Here is a 19546-nt window from a genome sequence, read left to right on the forward strand (position 1 = left end):
GGCACTTCTGTGGTGGCTTCATTTTTCAGTCACTGGAGATGACTTTGATTAGAAAGTAATTTACAGTACGGGAGAAAAACCAAAACAATTAGCTCCAGCCTGCTAAAAGCTCAGCGCATTTGAATGTAAACACACTTTCTTGCTGTGCGTGACGTTCCCAATAGCACCTAGTCATTTCATTCACTGCAAAATAAATTTTACGGCAGCTTTAAGAGCGTTATTAACGACACAACATAATGCCTTTCAGAGTTACACTGGGAAGCAGTACAACAGGTCATAATTACTTTATGCTTTCCTCGTTTCTTGTCATCTTCTTTTCTGCATCGTGCAGCTTTCTTGTTCGCTTCTGAGTGTTTTATCCGCTCTTTGGACTCAGGCCATAGAATTTTGAACTACATGTGCGATGAATGCGCTGTAGATTCACTCAGCATAAGCCCGTATGGAGTTGGCGCGAGTCACCTCTGGCTTTGAGTGTGCGCCATATTTTTGTGAAGGGAGCTGAAGAGTCTCTTGGTGCCATTATGTCCAAATTTCTCTCCTCTTTCAGCATCCTCTCTGCCGTTCCCAGGCCAATCTGCAAGTCATTACTGGTGTTCCATTAGACAGTGCCCCAGCACAGAGCAAACTCATTCCGAGATTACTCTACAGACATTGAGGCTGCCAGTGTGCTTTCACTTCGACTATTCATCCCTGGTTTAAAATAGCATGCAGCTCCCACTGATTTATCAGCGCACATATAAACGTTTGCCATCCTAATAGAAAAATTATAGCTCGCTCGATGGCGCTTAAACTGGAATAAAATTTCATTTAGACATTGTAGTTGGGTTTTTGGATGGCCTTATTATTGTTTACCCCGATCGCCAGATGAATACCGAACACATACTTTAAATGTAATTACAGACTTTATGATTTTGCAAAAGCACTTTTTTTAGCCTTTCACACTGCACACAGTGTCTTAACAAGTCAGAGCTTTTTCAGCATGTTAGAACAGTATATTATAGTTGAATCACTTTAGCGTTTTTAGCAAGCTGCTTTCATCGGGAAGGAAAGTGTCCTAGTGATGGAGCACGTGGCTTAGAAGCAAATGAAGTGGCACCGGTCCTCAAATTTGGATATGATGACATAACTGGATCTCATTTAAACTCAAACTGATAAAAACTAATTGAAATACATACATACAGCCTCACAGTCATGTCCCCTCTGTAATCTGTTAGACCTTCGTGTGTTTTACAGTGCAGCATGGTGGAATTAGTAATGTCCGTGTTCCTGGGAGACGCTGCCTCCGGCTCTCAATTTTGTCCACACAGAAAGAATTAGAATATCCTTTGGTGGATTCTTTTTCCGGCAAAAACACATGCCTAATATCCATAAAAGCCTCATTAATATGGGGAAGGGGGTTGGTTCCAAAATGGTACTCTTTATGACAAGTAACTGCTACGTTCAATATTCCGTGTTTCATAAATGGTGTGGTGGTGGTGGTGGTGGGAGGAGTTGGATCCTCAGGAGTGTTGGTAATTTGTAAGCGGAGATTTTAGGCTGGTGAATTTTCAGTGAGAACAAAGGAGGCCGGGCTGCATGTGGAATCCTGTCTAATGGGGTTGGGTGCTCTTAGGGAGAAAAAGAAAAGGTTTCATAATTACGGTCATCAGGGAGTTGTGACAGATCCTGATGCCATTTCTAATTCATAGTTTTGATTGCAATAAAGAGTAATTTTCCATATCGTGGATCATGTTCAGTATGTCGTTTTTGGGGAGTTTTTTGCCATTACTTAACAGCTTTTTTTTCTCTGGATCTGTGCAGCAGCAAGGTGTTTCGCCCAGATCTGCAATTTAACTAAAATGTTCTGTCACATTCTCTGCTTATTATTGTCTTTGTAACTCCTTTTTTCCTCACCTCCAGGAGTGCCCTCAGATCCTGCCCTCCACCCAGATCTACATCCCTGCTGGAGTTATGAGGCCGATCACCCTGCTGGCTCAGAACCTGCCCCAGCCTCAGTCTGGACAGAGAAATTACGAGTGCATCTTTCACATCCAGGGCAACACGCACAGCGTCCCGGCTCTGAGGTTTAACAGCACGAGCATACAGTGTCAGAAGACCACGGTAAGCATTGAAGCACACGCATATTCGCATGTGGGGAGGCGAAGTTTCCCAACACTCATTTCTGGACAGCCGTGCTGCTGTAAACCAGCGATGTGGGGCAGGAAGACTGGCAGTAATAGACTGGTAGAGCAGAGAGCTGAACTGAGGCATATGGCCACAGGGACTGACTGTCGCAAAAACCACTCTCTCTTCATTCCCACTCCTCACTCCAGCCTCTTAGCCTTCAGTCAAACTGTCAGCACTAAAAGGGGAGCGACCGCTCCGGCGCTTTTAATTTCCCGGGCTCCAATCAGGGCAGGAGGCAGAGGGGAGGCGTTTTTAACGACACCAATTATGACTTAACTTAACGAGACATATGATTAACATGCAAAGCGCGCGCCGCGGCACTCACTCACTCACGCTGATAGGTCCAATAGCGAGTCCTCTCAGTTAAAAAGGCAGCAGGAGCGGCCGTGTGGCGCTGGCAGCTTTGCGGGGCTGCCTTTTTTTTAGCCTGTCACACACTTGTCAGCGGCTGCGGGTCATTTGCCGACTTCTGCATCGCCACTGGGCTCGAAACACGACGCTGATTTGCGGTCGCTTGCTGTTTTTGAACTATACAGCATCGCCCACTTTCTCTCCACAAAAGGAAGAGATTGAGCTTCAGTGCTGTGATCCTGGAAATCGGTCTGCCTCTGATGTTGGATGGTGACACAAAAAATAGTTCTGGGGTATAGTATTGAAGTTGATTTGCAGATCGTAATGATGCCTCCTACAGTTCTTTTGTGCTGTGGAAAGGTAATTTGCGCTTATATAGTCACTTGTGTCTCTATAATTGCTTCATGCAAGTGAGGTTCTTTTAGATTTGGCTTTTTGAGTCGTTATTACTGGTTTCTGGCAGATTTGTCCTCGGTGACCCGATAGTTGAAAGCCTATTGAATAGAGCATGAGCAAAAATACTAATTGCTGTGTGTCTGCTTGAATATTTAAATGACCTGGTCAATGTCACAAGCTTTCTTTTGGATTCAAATTCATTTCGAAATTACTTTTACATTTCTTGGAATGAGTTGAGACTTCAATTGTTGACATTATAAGACATTTATATCTAAAAATGTGTTATATGTATAATGGTGATTATTTTTACTTTTCATGTTCAGCTAAATAATAAATATTACCCCACAAAATTCTGTCATCAATATATTAATGAAAAATAAAAAGTAAAATTATTTATTTTTACAGCAGTAATTTGTTTTCAGAGGATTAATGATACAAGATTCAACATCGAGCTAGGGTAGCTAAGCCAGACATTTGGTTGGTATCAAAATCTGCATTTGTAACTCCATCATTTAAAAAAAAAAATCCCAACACCAACAACTGAAATTCATCACAAACCAGGACAGAGCTATCACTGTGCTTTACAGATGCCCACTGTTGGACCTCTGTCCTGAACTCCTCCGTTTATTTCTGGATTAACTACCACTTGCCACTCATTTTCAGTTCAGTTCTGTGATTAAAGAAAACAAAAGAAAGAAACTGAAGAAAATGAAAGAAAAAGCAGGCAGTGTCCAAAGAAAACATTCAAAGGACCTTCAGAGAATCTGGAGAACTATTGATCAAAACATCTTTAAAAATTACACAAAAAAGTCCGGCTCCAAGGAAGGAAAGGAAATGAGGCGTGGCTCAAGATTTTACACAGCACCAAATACATTTTACATTACCTTTTTTATTGAACATAATATTTCTATCAAATGCAGTGGATACAGATTGTTTACAGCCTGTTTCATGGTTATTAAATGTAAGTATTTAGCATATATAAACATGTAATTTAGGCCTTGTAGTTTATATATTTTCAAACGTTTAAGTATTCTCGCATAACGATTATGACTTTTGATGTTTGAGTTTATCTGCTGTCACCATGAAATTACTTGGCTGGTTGGTGTGTAACATCCTGTTGCTAAACAGGTTTGCCTTATTAGTATCTTTAAATTTGTTTCCCTGTTATCACCGTGTGTTACTGGCCATTTGTCCATAAATTTCAGTCTAATATTACCTTTACCTAATGTCCCGAGCTATTACTTGGTTAGTACTTGGGTAATTGCCTGGTACACACTTCAACTTTTGACCCCACTATTTTCACATTTTTAGCTCTAATAAACATCGCTGCTCTTTGTTGTTCAAATAGGATGGATATCTGTTATGGTTTTTCTGTTCACTCTGTGTTCTGAAAGCCTCCCACACCTCTGAAACCAGCACTTACTCCAGGAAATAGCAGTTTGCATCCCTAGTGTTTGATAGACTCGGATACATTCATTACTACACCACTACTGCTGCTGCTGAGAGTTGCTGATTCTGGAGGACAGAGACCTTTCCTCAGCAAAACTATGATTCACTGGCAAAACCACATGGATATACACACACACGCGCAAACATACACACAAGTAACGCTTATCCGCATGCATTTATTTTTTCACTCCTCGGTGCACTTTAATGTGTTGTAAAAATCTCAATGTTATCTCTGGAAGAGTCAGGAAGCATAGTAAAATACAGGTCTCAACACAACTTTGCAGCTGTTGATGAAGCTAGACATAGGAGGCCGAAGTGTGTGTGTGTGTGTGTGTGTGTGTGTGTGTGTGTGTGTGTGTGTGTGTGTGTGTGTGTGTGTGCGCGCGCGCGCCTAGTGAGGAATCCTCCATTTCTCCACCTCCCCCCCGCCTCTCAGCTCGTCAGGTGGGACTGTGATAGGATCCAATTAAGGGAGCTGTAGATAAAATGATGATGAATTGCAGTGGTGCGGTAGACTGACGGACACAAACATACGCACACACTCAAACACACATGCGCCGGCCCGGCAAATGGAAAAAGAAGGAAGCAAAAAGACAAAGAATGAGGGAGCCAAAGAGGAGGTGAGGGAATTAGGGGGAGACAATGACGATGCAACAAAGAGTTTGATGGAGGAAGTGAAAAGAGGGGAGCGAGAAGAATAAAGAGAGACAGAGGACTAAGCTCAGCACGCAGACTAAAGGGAAACAAACAAATGAGGGAGAAACAGATGGAGACAGGATGTATTTGGAATATAAAAGATGTGCATGTTTGAGAAAGTAATTCTGAAAGAAAAGGAAATCATGAGGCGTGAAAAAGTGAAACTGCTGAGAGTAACTAGAACAGCAGAAGGTGGAAGGACATTTGGGACAATAGGGATTGGTTACAAAGTTGTTCAGCCATGCAGGGCTGGTTTTCAGACATATCTATTCAGCTCAACAGTACTGTACTCACACAGCTGTGTTAACTGTTTAAGGAGCTGTGGCAGTTTAAATGTCGCAAACTCGCTTTGACAAAATAAGTCATTGCAAAACTGGTATGGCAAACTATATATAGCCTTAGTAAAATATCTGCATGCTTACACTCTTAGATATAGGGATAAAGGACAGCCTTCAGTCTTCCTGATCCTTTTGTTCTCCAGTTGCCCGCTGGGTTTTCTCCAGCTTCCTCCTACAGTCCAAAGAAATGCATGTTAGGTTAGTTATTGATTTGAAGTTGACTGTAGCTCCAGATTTAAGATACAGAGAGCTCTGAGTTGTTTTTAAGGCTAGAATAGCTTTACAAAATCTAGTCTATTCCCATGTGAGTATAGATTGAATTGATCAGTTGTTCTACGATGATATTCAATTTACAAACTGCAATTACAATTGCAAAGCAAAAGCAGTGCCAATACCCTCTGTTAGTGTTACAATGGCAGTACCAGCATGGCAATCACTGATTTTTCTTAGTCGCAAAGAAGTTGCTGTCCTGTTTTTCTTGTGTGACTGAGGAGTTTCAGGGTACTGCACCAGTGGCAAGCCATCTCATTACTAAAGGTACAGCTGATTAATGCACAGGGGCTGAACCAAAACAGAAGCGTTCCCCAGCATAGAACTAAAACAACATGCTGAAAGACAGTAAAAAGGCTCAGCTAAAGTGCACATAACTGGGGAGATCTGTGGCTTTTCCTTCACAACACATAAAGTCATTTGATATATTTTAATAATGAAATATGTCGTGGTACAACTTTCATGAAATTTATAACTTTTAAACACACAGGTGTTGTCTTTGTTCCAGGTGTAAATGTGTGTGGGGTTTGCTTTACTGTGATTGCATAGAAAAAAATGAGAATGGAAACATAAATAGAGAGAATCACCAAACAGAAGATCTATCTGTGATTGAGAACCTGCACTCCGGCTAGCATTGTCTCCAGTATTCTCTGTAGGGATTTTGTGTATATGTATCACAGCTGGCTGTGACTGGGGTAGTAGAGGGTAATAAATCACAGAGAAAATTAGCCAGCAGTAGATGTACACTCATCCATTCAATCTTACTGTCTCTTTGTGCATTATTTAGCCCCTCACCAAACACTGAAACATTGAACTTGCATACTCAAATACATGAGGGACCTGCAGTATGCGTTGGTGCACACTGAAATATTCACAGGAAAACACATGGTGGCGTGCACATTCGCACACAGGTGCAATGCATGCAGGCTGCGAGGATACCTACTGGTTTGTTCATGGGCAAACACACACACACCCACGCATGCACACACAGAGCCTCCCCAGGGGTTTGCAAGCCTAACGTGAAGCAGACATATGGAGATTCTCCACATGATCCTCTTCCTAATCATGTGGAGCAGACAGAGACTGTAGCATCAGCAACAACCAGCAACCTGCTTTACATGATTTATTACACTGACACACATAGGCTATCAAATGTTGTGTGTGTATAGCTGTGTGTATTATCTTCCTGCTATAAGTATATGCATCTGGCACAGTTCTGAGCAGCACAGTAAATTTTGGGAGGATGACAGACTGTGTTCAACTGAATGTTCACGGTCCACAAATTGGGCTAGCCGTAAGAGAGGGGGAGACTTTTCCTAACTTTCACAAACCTGTTATAGAGTGCACAGCTAATACCTCTGCAGTGCAATGTAATGTAATGATTTCGTCCTGCAGTGGTTTATCGTAAAAATATTTTTGAAATGCAACTAATTTGCTAAGCTAATCACATTTTGGAAAAGTAATGGGTGTGTCCTTCATTCACAGAGGACTGTAAGGAGTGGCAGAGTAGGTGTTTTAGTAGTAGTGATACTGCAGTATGGAAATAAACTGTTTCAACCTAAAAACTTGCGCTGAATATCTCACACAGGTAAAATAGTAAAATATGCTTAAATCAAAAATAAAAGTCCTATATGAGAAAAATTGTCTCGTGATTGCTAATACCATTATATCACTCCATATTACCGTAGTACTTATTGCTTTATATACAGTAGTCAATTTTTCGACAAGTAGTGCCTGGTCTAATCAATAACAATACATGCTATGTTTTAAGTAAGAATATACATGCATATATGTATATGGAATATAATAAAAGATTTTTAAAAACTACCTCCTATTTAAAACTGATAAGTATAAAGCACTCCAAAATAAAGTATTTGTATGTAATTAACTTACTGCTTACTTAGTTTGTTCATTTTTGCAGATTATATATTGTTATTTAGATCTCTATATTATTTTAAACCACTTTGGAGGGGTTCAGTAAAAAGAAATGCAAGTAAAGTTTTATTTTTAATCTTTTTCTGATTATTTTTTTGGAGTTAGATCTACTTCACTTACAAAAGTTTCAAATTTAACAAACACCTACTTCTTAATTTTCACATAACTTTAAGTGAGATCCATAATTGGCAGTTGCAGCTCAAGTTATTGTGCTGGATGCAGTGAAAAACAAATTGGATCACTTCTGACTTTCAACTTGAATGAAAACAATAAAGAGGAGAGTTACACTAGACAAAGTTCAGTAAGATGGCAGGGCTTTGTGTAAAACCCCCACTTCAGTAATGAGTAAACCAACAATCTGTAAACCTACTGCACCCATATTGTCACAGGTAAAATAATCTAACATTAAAACACCCAATTGTCCACGCTTAACTAAGAGTAAAGCACTGTGTCATTAAACAAACGGTGCAGTTTAACTGAAAAACACAGCTCCATGGGACTGGCTACTCAACCTCCACAAACCTCCTTGATATGCACCCCTCAGGATCCTACAATAACTATTGTAAACTCCAGGCTATAACAGTTGTCAGCAGGGCATTACTATGATTCTGTGCTCAGTAATATTGTTTTTATTGTAAAAGGTAATGTTCCAAGCAGTGAAAATATTCATCTAGTTGGCAGTTCCTCCCACTTATTATGTTGCTACAAAATAAATTAAACAACATATTGTTTGTTGCCCGAGTATGCCTAAAAAGCTTAGTTTGGCTACATAAAAACACCTTGATAAAGAAAAAATGCACAATGTCTTGTGTTTTGAGGAGAAATACTTTTTAAATAAAGATGACAACTAAACAATTCACTGTACGGATACAAACTTGATTTTATATTGGTAATAGCTATTTTAACCTCAATATATATACAGTACCTCATATATATATGCGCACACACACACACACACACACATATATGAACATACACACATATACCCGTTTTGTTCAGTAATCACACTTTAGTTACAATTATGTCGTTACTTGCAAGACAGTTACCTACAAGGCAAGTGGGTCGGAAGAAACCAAAAACATCAAAAGTGTCTTTTCCTTCCTGCACACTTGGGCTACAACAAGCTGATTTCAGTTTATGTGGAGGGAGGACAACAATGGTGGAGGGGTGTTAAACGTTTTGGGAGTGGCTATTTAGATGTTGCTGTTGTTGTTGTTGTTTTTTTATTGCATGAAAAAACAAGCAAACTATGAAAAAAAAGTGCAAACTGGCTCAATGACAGAAAGGACCACGTTATCCTGCTATCACAACAGCAACTATTAGCAAGCATCTGCACAGGTAGCATGCTAACACAAAGCTAGCAAAGAACCCAGCATGATGTTAAACCAATAGTTGTGCCATGAAGTGATTTTCAGTAATTGCCAAAAAACTGTTGGCCATATTTAACCTTTTGTAAATGACTTGTTGGCCGTTAATCTGTCAAACGTATCTTAAAAATATCTCATGAATGATTTAAAGTAATTTTGAGCCAGAAAGAACATTACCACAACATGGACATGGGTAGCCCGACAGCCAGAGCCTTAAAAGTGGACAAAGGCAGTGATGAGCAGTCTTCACTTTCAAGGTCTAAGATATTATCCCTAGTTTCTGTTATAATCCTTAGCTTTTTTCTCCCTTTGAGTTACTGTTTTGGTTACTTTTTCTCAGTGCCTTCTGTGATCTCACTATCTGCATTCAACGGTTTGTCTAAAATGACTTTGTCATTCAGTTTCTTCCTGTTTTATTTTGAAGGTGGCTCTCTTTGCTTTTACATACCTGCTTAGTTCCTTTCCCCACCCTCATTATGGTCTTGACTGAGTTCTCCTGTGCCTTATTATCCATCTTCCTTTAGTGATTATTTAGTCTGTTTTTTCTGCTTCGCTCTTTGTCAGGTTGCTGGGTATAACTGTTGTTCCTGTGTATTCTCTCTCTCTTAAGTAGCCTACATTTACTTTGTTCTTGTTCTGCATGTAATTAGGTCACCATTACATTTGTGATAAAACGTGTTTGCTGACGCTAATTAACTGCACTTCCATGCACACAGTGTTTACAGTAGCCTGTATACCATACGTTCTCTGTGATCTTAATACTGGGGAAATTAGTTGTATCATCCATTAAAGGGGATGCGGTATCTATTTTCTTCAGTGCAAAAGCCAAAATTAAACATATGCAGTTTATTATTATTTGATAATCCCGTATTAAATTGGGTAGAACTGTAAAGGAGGACTTGCTGAGTGTATATGTGTCTGTGTGTGTGTGTGCACTAGTAGTATATTTTTAACACATACTCAGGTATCCTTCAACATGACTAATTACATGAGTGTGACCTGCACATGGACACAGACACACACACATAAATGTGTGCATGTCTTGCTTTTTCTAGCTCTGCCCCTCTCTCCAGCCAGCTGCTCTGTTTCGTTAACATCGGCACTTTTCGGTTCCTCAGACGCTCGCATGCTCCCTTGGTCTCCCTCTCTCTCTCATGCACACACACACACACACACACACACACACACACACACACACACACACACACACACACACACACACACACACACACACAGCCCATATCTATTCATACAATCCATAGAGACATGCAATCCATGGAGACGATTCATGTAGCAAGAGAATAAATGAGTGCAGAAGCAGATAACGAATGAACCTGAGCCAGGCTGGTGTGTTACTGTAATGAGGCCAGGGACGGCTTTGTGCTCACCTTGTACTTTTTACACCTCCTCCCCTTCCCTCTTCTTTTTTCTCCTCTTGTCACCTCCCCTCCCTCCCTTGTCCCCTTTCATCGCCCATCCTCCTCTCTATGCCTCTCTTGTCCCTTATCTCCTCCATGGTTAAACTTCTCTTCCTACCACTGTCCTCTACTAATTTTTTTCTTTTTGCCCCTGTTCTCTCCCTCTTACTCCCCCACCTGTTCTTCTTTTCCTCTACTTGTCAACCCATACTGACTCTCATCGCCTTTCCTCTCTTTATTCTTTGCCTCTACATTGCTGCCCTTGTGTCCTTGTTAATCCCTGCTCTCCGTTGCTAATACCACTCCTCTCACTTTCCCCTTATCTGCTCTTTAGCTTCTCTCCATCCACCTAACTTTCATCTACCACATCCTCTTTTTTCCTCCTCTCCTCTGCTCTCCTCCCTAGGGGGACCTACACTGAGAGTTGTCTCAGGTAGATTAATTACATGCAGTGACATGAAGGAGCTGGCCAGAGGCTTTAGTAATGAGTCTGATTACTCATCTCCAGCAGCTCTGTGCACTCAGGGGAGGAAAGGCGGGACAGTAGGCCAGCAGAGGGGCCTCTCAGTAGGGAAAGAGCAACTTTCACATATGGGGTTCCACCAGTACACCAGTGTTTCTGGCAGCAGCAGTACCACCAATCTGAGATGGAAGAGTCAGCTACATGCTTAAACCTTATCTCATGTTACTTAAATAATCTGACTGTGTACATTTCTATTAAGTAAGAGAAAACTTTTCAGTCTGAAGTCATTTTCTTTGGCATTTAGAAAATAACAACAACAAAAAAAAATGCTGGCTACTTGTTTGTGTATCGCTGCACTCGGTGTTTAAATTAGACTGAAGAATGAAGAAGTTCTTCAGAGCAGCATGGCAAAGACACAAAAGAATGATTGAATTCAGGAGAACTTGATAATCACGAGAACAAAAGACAACAATCATTCCTCGTGAAGCCAAGAATGTGGTTTTGATTTTTTTTTGTAAGAATTATGATCAAATTAATGTGATGTTTTGCCAACAAGTAAAAAACAGTCATTTGGAGGGCAGGTTAACTTCTGACATTCTTTTTTTTTGTTAATCAAGCATTTTGATTTATCTGAGGAAAAACATGTTTATTAGGTTATAAAACCAATTTCTTATTAAGTTATTCTTTTTACTGGTTTTCACTGTGGTGCAGGTTGGTTGCCAGTTCTTCCTTGATGGCAGCCTGCATATAGACAGTGACAATCAAACATTATGTGGCAATAAATTTTGTAGACGAGCCAAGGCGATGTAGTATATTACAACTGATATTGATATTTGGTGATTTAAGTATTTGATATTTTGATGGAGGCATTTTTTAAAAAATTGATTACCTTTAACATTTGATATGTGCAATTATTCATGAGTCTTCTTGTATTACTCATTTACTTTCTGCCCAGCTCAGCTGCTTGTTGCATTTGTGGTGTTCGAAAATGAAATGCATGTTAGCACCAAGGAAGTTGCATTGTGCCCTCTGGTGGATAAACTATGCAACATTCATAACAAAGTTGAAGGGTGTTTCTCACATCTCTTCTGTCCTTTTTAAAAATATATTTTATCGGCTATTATAAATGTTGCTACTGATATATCAGCAAATAGCTAACACAGGCTGATGCATCACCCGGCTTGTATTCTACAGGAAGAACATCATGAAGGATAGAACAAGCATCAGTTTCTGTTGTAGCCCCTCCCATAACCACTGACATCACTGGTTCCAACTTTGATCCCAGTAGTATCGTGACGCAGTGGCAGTTTGTCAGGTTAAGCCACGTAACCACAGAGAAAAGCTGTGACCAGCGTAGCATTGATTTGATTTGATTTACATTCCTCTAACAATGAATCCTAACAACTCCCCTGATTAACGATCTAGTCCAATCAGCAGGCCAAAATATAACTGGTCCACTTATTTTCCATTGTAACACATGTGTCTGTGTACCTGATGACAGTCCCATCAAATTCAGCTCTACTTTATCTTCAGTGTCTAACGAGTAAATATCATTATTTATTTGAGCATGATAACCTCATAGTGTAAACATCATATCAGGATTGACATTAGCTTTACAGTGTGGGTGTGTGAGTAATGCTAAATTGCAGTTTTTAAAATGGCAAAATGTGCATAATCGCATTTTGATTTACTAAATTTTTTGAACTTCAGCTTTGCAGGCCCTTGGCATACCTGTTGTTTAATGACTTTATTTCTAAAGTGGTTTTAGCTTCCTCCTCTGCTGCTTCTGTCTCTTTGTGTTTCCTCTTCTCCCCTGGCTTCCATCTCCCCTCCTGTCTTATTTTTTCAGCGTTAAATCAGCTTACCATTTTTCTGGGACTCCGGAGCGTCCCCCAGGAAGCGAGTTAGACAGTGGGTGATGCTCAGTGTGACTGGGTGGCACGGTGTCACAATGTGGTTTGTGTCAGCATTTTAAACCATGTGACAGCATGAATAAAGCATGATGTGGCAGGCAGCGGGGTGGGCAGAGACTGACAAGGGAACAAGCCTGCCCAGTGTTTTGGGGAAGGCGGACAAGTCGAAACTCTTAAAGTTTAATGGGGGCCACGCCGCAGAGAGAAGAAAGGTAGTGTGTGGGGATGTGTGTGCGAGTGGGTCGTGTGGTTTCATTGGGTTTCCATAGACAGTCCTTCAACCAGTGGGATGTAATAGTGTTACTAATAAAGTCAACAGCCTACTTCATGGATGGTGCGTCAGGGTCACATTGAACTAGTGGGAAGGGAATATGTTCAGTCAGCCTTTTCTTTGTGACAGAAGTGCTTCTGGTTGAAGCTCTCCTCTCTGGAGCTGTTGACCTCCCAGAATCCTGTGGTTTCATTGGTTCATTGTTCATCACATCATCGTATTGTCTCAATAAAGATCCAGGAATCCCACATTTTTTCTTCTCTGGCTGCTTACAATGTTCCCTTTGATTTTTTTTCCCCCGTGTTTGTGTTTTTCTTTTTCCTCAACTTGTCCATGTATTTCATCTTTTTCATTAGAAGCATAACTGAAGCTGTGACTACTCTATCAAAGCAAATCTGTTTATTTCAAAGGTTAGTATGTTTGTATGTTATTGATCTTACTCTTTATAAAAGATTGTCTTTGAGAGGTAAATGTAAAGCAGTCATATAACCCCAAAATTCAGTCTTTAGCCTGCCTTAAATGGACACTAGGGAAGTTTGTATCATTGATTGTACAATGTAGTGTTGTGGCCATAGAACAAGGGCGCATTCGCATTTAGTTTGGTTCCCCATAAGCTTTTAATTGCTTTCACTCTGCAGTTCTGTCAGCCTCGGGATACAAATGTGAATAGTGGATTGTACAACCAAATCTGGAAAAAGACTAGTGACTTCTGGCAGCTTTCCCCAAGTAGATGAAGTCATAGACAGCGGAACAACTGGAGTAACTGTCTATAAGTGAGCAGAAGAAAAGGAATCTTGTGGCCAGAGATGGAGAAGAAGGACACTAGATATCAAGATCAAGAGCGAAGCCTGGACAAGCGTTTCCTTGATGGAGAGAATTTTGGGGATTAAGAAGGTTTAAAAATGACACTAGCAAAAAAACCTGCTCTTCGCGACAAAACAGCATTTTTATTCTTATTTTAAAACACTCAAGTATCACATTATTATTTCCTTCAACCTCCTCCCCACAGCAAGTATGAGGTCCTGAATTGGAATAAAACAGATGCTAAGAGTAATCCCGGCAGCAATCGCAATTCCAATTGGGGGGGGGGGGGGGGGGTTTACGAAAAAGGAGTTTATTAACTTTGTCCAGCAGATGTGAACAACAACAGCAGATCAACTCCACAGTAGTGGAGAAAAGTTCAGTTTGTATCACAAGTTTGTGTGTGTGTGTGTGTGTGCGCATGTCTCAGGCCCCATTGCCCATACAGCATGCCTGAGCTCCATCTACCAAATCCAGTGTGTCAGTGAGCAAATTGGAAATGCCAATTTCACTTTACACCGCTCCGTATCTTATCTTTCGCTTACCCTCATCCCACCACTTAGCTCATGTGTAAATGAATAAGGTCCTCTCACACACATAGCACTCTTTGATTTCTGGCTGCCTTGCCGTCTTTGACCACCTCTCCTTTTCCGCATCGCCTCTCTCCCTCCCCTCGTCCGCCTGCATTCTTCCATGCCCGTTCAACTGTAACCCATCTGTTTTTTGTTTTTCTCTACGTGCATCCATGAAATATGTCTGTTTTGGCGGATATGGAATTCCGCTCGCGTGCGTTCTTTCGCTCTTTCCCTGCCTGCAACGAGCAAGTCTGGCTGAATCACTATGCAGATGACACTATATCCCACACAATTCGCAATTTGCATTCAATCCATTATAGAAGAACAATTTCTCACGCGTTCCTGGTCTTGTTTTTCTCTTCCCTGCAGTACGACTACGAGGGCAGCGACATCAGCGACCTGCCGGTTGACCTGTCTGTGGTGTGGAATGGAAACTTTGTCATCGACAACCCGTTCAACATTCAAGGTAGAGAGCTTTCTCTTCTCTGTGCTTCTCTGACGCCTCCTCCTTTATTGTCATCTCCCCTTGGGGAAGCATGTAAGCATTGTTACTGCAAGAAAAAAAAAAGAAGACGAATCGGCCCCGCTTGTTTAAGGGCTTGTAATGATTTTCTGCGAAGCAACAACAAGCGTGCGCAGCTGTCCTCCTCCGTAAGAAATCTGCAATTTCATTTTTGACAGACCGTCAGGGAGAAAGGTGAAAGTGTACCAGTGGTTTGGCAAAACACTGTTCACGAATTAGGGATTTAAAAGAAGAAAAGAGGGGCAGAGGGAGTGATTGATGGATAGCGATGATAACAAACAAACATCCCAACGCAGAAATTAATAGGGATGGATGTTAGAGAGGAAGATAAACAAATGGAGAACGCAATAGGCAGAAGAAAGGATGAAGAGGAAGAGCGATGGGTGGATGACAGGTTGATAAATGCGCTACGTAATGGCGGGGTGTGGGTGTGGGGGTGTAGATGTGAGTAAAGGGATTGATAAAGAAAAACAGAAAGCGACATGGAGGGATGGGATTTATTATTTTTAATCGCTATTTGTGCATGAAGTGGAAAACAATTACCAATTCTAAATTCTTTATCAAGTGTAATATATTGGGTGGTAGAGGCTAATGATTTTAGACGTCCCATTACACAAGATAATAAAAGTCTTGCTCTCAAGTGTGTCATACAGTCTTTGGCTGCGGATGCACGTGCAGCCTCAGATGAACGAACCCTCTCTGCTGCTTTCTGTCTCGCGTTTTGTTTTCGCTCTTAAAAAACTGACACCCTTGCACATTTTAATCTGGCAGCCTTTGTGCTGTATCTGACCTCTTTTTGACAGATGTTAGACGTGCCATTCACTTTCAGATGGCTCGGAAATTAGCTGCATATTGGTCACGACCTAATTCTCCTGCCTGTGCCGTGTTTTTTTTGTTTAAAATTTCCTCTTTTAAGGTTTTCCGCCTGTGCCGAGACATCCTCCTCGGGGATTAAACCTGCTGCGTTTGGCACGTGCGGCGCAATATTGTAGCTGTCGCGATGAACTAAATGATCGCATTTTTATCCAATCAGCTTGATGGAGTCATTGCTGTAATTTTTAACTGTAGATTTAATGACTTTTTAACTGTGAAGAGTGTCAAGGAAGCAATACAGACCCACATTTATCAGAGAATCTGCAGGTGCTGCTCTTTGAGCAATGAGCTACTCCATCAAATAATAAAGATTGTTGAGACATCCATATTCTGAAGAAACAATGTAATAATGACATTTGCTACCACTAACAGTCACTACAGCAATAAAATTAAGATGAGGTCTCAAACACAGTAGGAGTTTGGACCATATAGTATTAACCGATGTATGTTTATGCCAAATCTGACCTAAATTAACTGTACTGGTAATCACCAAAATAATTTGTTATGTTTGTATCGTGGTTAATCCACCAGTATGAGCACACTCTTTAACTGAAATTACATTTTGAATGCTAAAATATAATTACTGTTGTTATCCATGGATTTTCAAATTTCACCGTTTTACAACAAAGCGGGGAAAAAAATTGTAAAATAGTAAAGCACATTATTATTATTTTTTAATTGCGATGCCAAATTACAGTTTTTTACTTCCATTCCTGAATGAAAAATTTAGTTTTAGTTGTTGAACACTATGCTTGATTAATTTCTTTTTTACTTCGCTGTGCCGGCTCAAATTTTGGGTATAAATTCAGATTATTTGCTTAATGACTTTTAGTTTTACACAAGTTTTTGACATTTTTAAGCATTGGACATGAGTTTTTTTTAGGAATTTACAGTAATATATGTATCCTAAAGGCTGATAGTAAATCCAGCATTGAATAGGTAACAGGTAACACAAAACTCTGATGGTTCTGTGTTTGTGCAAGGCCACAGTGTTAGCATGTTTGTGTGTATTTAAGATTTGTCAAACTATCAAAGTTTTGTGTTTGTGTTACCTGTTACCTTTGGGTATTCACCGCTGGAGTTGCATGATTTTGGGAAGGTTATAGGTGAAATATTTGATTGCGTGTGCTGCCTGACATTTGACTCTTAATGTATTGTAAATGTTTTTAAGCCACAATTATATAATTGCATAGATGCTAAAATGGATCTGGTATGCTTTTTGTTGTTTCTGTCATATACTAGTGCATTTGTATATTAATATGAATATTTGTATATTAATATGAAGTTTACTGGAAGTGAAAAGTGTGATGTGATCCAAGCAAGGTATTGAAGCAACAGGGAGGGCTGCAGCCTTCTTTCCAATAAAGTCTATTCAAGAACTTAGAAGAAGGTAGGAGTGCACTGAGGCTCCAACCAAGTACAGAAACATACTTTTCAGGAGATGGACATCGTTGTAAGGCCTTTTTTAATAATAATGCATACTTTATTGATCCCAGTGGGGAAAATACTCTCTCTGCATCTAACCCATTCACTGAAGAAGTGAGCAGCCACCAATCAGGCGCCTGGGGGGCAGTGTGTAGGGACAGTACCTTGCTCAGGGGTACATCAGGGTAGCCGTTTAGTGGATTCAAACCCTCGACTTTCCGATCATGGGGCGACCACACTACCTACTGAGCTATCCCTGCCCCATATTGATTGATCTTGGGAATTATTCGTATAACATATACTGTGATAATTGAAGCTACAGGATTTCTGATTGTCACAAGCCTGAATTTGATTAGTTATAAAGTAGACTACAGAATTTAGTGGGGGTTTTTTTGTTTTTTTTTTTACTTTTTGAATTAAATTACAAAACAATGAACTTCACCATGTTCTAATTGTTTCAGATGTGTTAGTACAGCATATGCTTACACTGGTAGATGCTCACGTGGATTTAAAGCCGGTTGGCTTTACATGAGCATGAGTTGAGGGGCTCTGGTAAAGCTCACTGTAACACAAAGATAATTAGAACTGTGCCTCATGCAAAGCAACTCTAGTTGAGTCTAAGAGTAAATGGACTGGTTATTATTTTTCAACTCTGCTTAACAGCTTTACACAGCGTCTCTCATTCACACAAGCACTTTTTTACCCCAAGGATACTTTGGCATGCAGACTGGAGCTGCCAGGGAACAAACCACTAACCTCCTGATTAGATGCCCTACTCTTCCTCCTGAGCCAGCCTCAGCCACCCACAGTAAAAAGATGATGCTGGAAATTAGTATGACAGATCCTCTCTTAGAAATATTGTTTTATTCCATTTTTTTTTTCTAGGCAGCTGTTGCTGTTTGGATTTGAAAGGCCTCGGTAATAAACTGTGGAGAGATTAAAATACTTGCAGGTTCTTTGGTACACAGTGTTTCTGTTGTCTTAAATCAAATCTGCTTGTGTGTTTCCTTTCACTGCATCATTCAGCAGTGGATGACAATGAAGAAGTCCAGCTTCACATAAACCAGCGTGTGCAGTTAAATTCAGTGGGTAACAAGGCCAGCGGGCAAGTAGCCGGATGGAGATCCCTAATGCAGTTAGCAAAAAGTCCATTTCTCGAAGGCTAAATTCTGTTTTCTGTCAGTCAAAAGACAAACTTTTAAAGATGATTAATATAATGTAATATAACTTGTTAGAGTGCTGCAGGGAGCTGGTGCTTTTTTTAGCCCTGGTTTACAGTTTTCAACTGAGGTCTATAGTGCAAAAAGCATGATCCACAACGCCACAGCAAGAGGAAGAAATACACAAGTTTGAAATCAACTAGAGTGGTGGGAAATATATACAATTATAGAAAGGACTGAAATGTAACATTGCTTTTACTATTTAAGGGTTAGAATCTCTGCTTTTGTTACATAATCCATTATTAGCTTTAATTCCCACATTTCCTCACAGCTCATGGTTGATTCTTTGAAAATAAACACTTCACAGGTGTAAGCTGTGAAGAATTTGGAGGGGGGAGGGGGTCATTTTTGCAAATTATGAACATAGCACATTTTTTCTCTTTTTTTTTTAACAAGTTTCTACAGGTTTAACCTGGAATAAAACTCATAATAGGGTTTCTGACATCCAATTATTCAGCTTTGACGATATGGCAAACATTATCCAGGTAACTCTTGTGAATCGGGCCCCAGGGACTGTGTGCCACAGCGAGTACTTTGCATAACACGGAGTGGCGTTTTTCTCCGAGAGTGTGAAATCCAAGGATCTGCGACGCGGTGTATATGTCAGTGTGAACTCGACACAAATGTTCCTGTTGTTGCGACTTCGAGGTGGTGGTGCCTGGCGAGAATCTGTGCAGGCAGGCATCCAAAGGTAGCGGTTTGCTCTTCAAACACAACACAAACATCAGCACGCTTCTTAAAAGCGTGCTTTCTAAATCCGTCCTCATTCATACAGTCTTCATAAAGGCGTTCTCCTCCTTTTTTTCCCTTCTTCTTCTCTCCATCCTCTAATAATCCCTCCCAGTTCCATCCCCGTCTCCCTCTTCCTGAATCAGAGCCGTGTCATTCGTCTGAGGCAGAGCCGCTCGGCGCCGGCCCAGATTTGCCCCGGTGTAAAGTGGAGATGTTAATGTTAATTAAATCATTCATTTGGTTCAGATTAATTAGCGTCGCGCTACTTTTAAGACGAGCCGTAGCTAATCAGATTAGGCTGAGCCGAGGGCCGAGGCGGGCAGATGGATACGGAAGAGGCTCGCTTTGAAGTCCGGCTGCTGTC

At 40.6% G+C, this 19546-nt stretch overlaps 1 protein-coding gene across 4 annotated transcripts in view; it reads left to right on the forward strand.

Annotated features, from left to right (window-relative positions):
* Nucleotides 1-19546, forward strand: part of LOC309697328 (plexin-A1-like) — a 330439-nt gene that overhangs the window by 219252 nt on the left and 91641 nt on the right. For all 4 annotated transcript variants that reach the window (XM_082519167.1, XM_082519170.1, XM_082519169.1 and 1 more), the window contains exons 10-11: nucleotides 1900-2100; nucleotides 14779-14875. In XM_082519167.1, coding sequence (XP_082375293.1) covers nucleotides 1900-2100; nucleotides 14779-14875 — 298 coding nt within the window. The remainder of the gene's footprint in view (nucleotides 1-1899; nucleotides 2101-14778; nucleotides 14876-19546) is intronic.

The sequence above is a fragment of the Aulonocara stuartgranti genome (assembly GCF_965226115.1).
Source record: "Aulonocara stuartgranti genome assembly, chromosome: 20".
NCBI lineage: Eukaryota > Metazoa > Chordata > Actinopteri > Cichliformes > Cichlidae > Aulonocara > Aulonocara stuartgranti.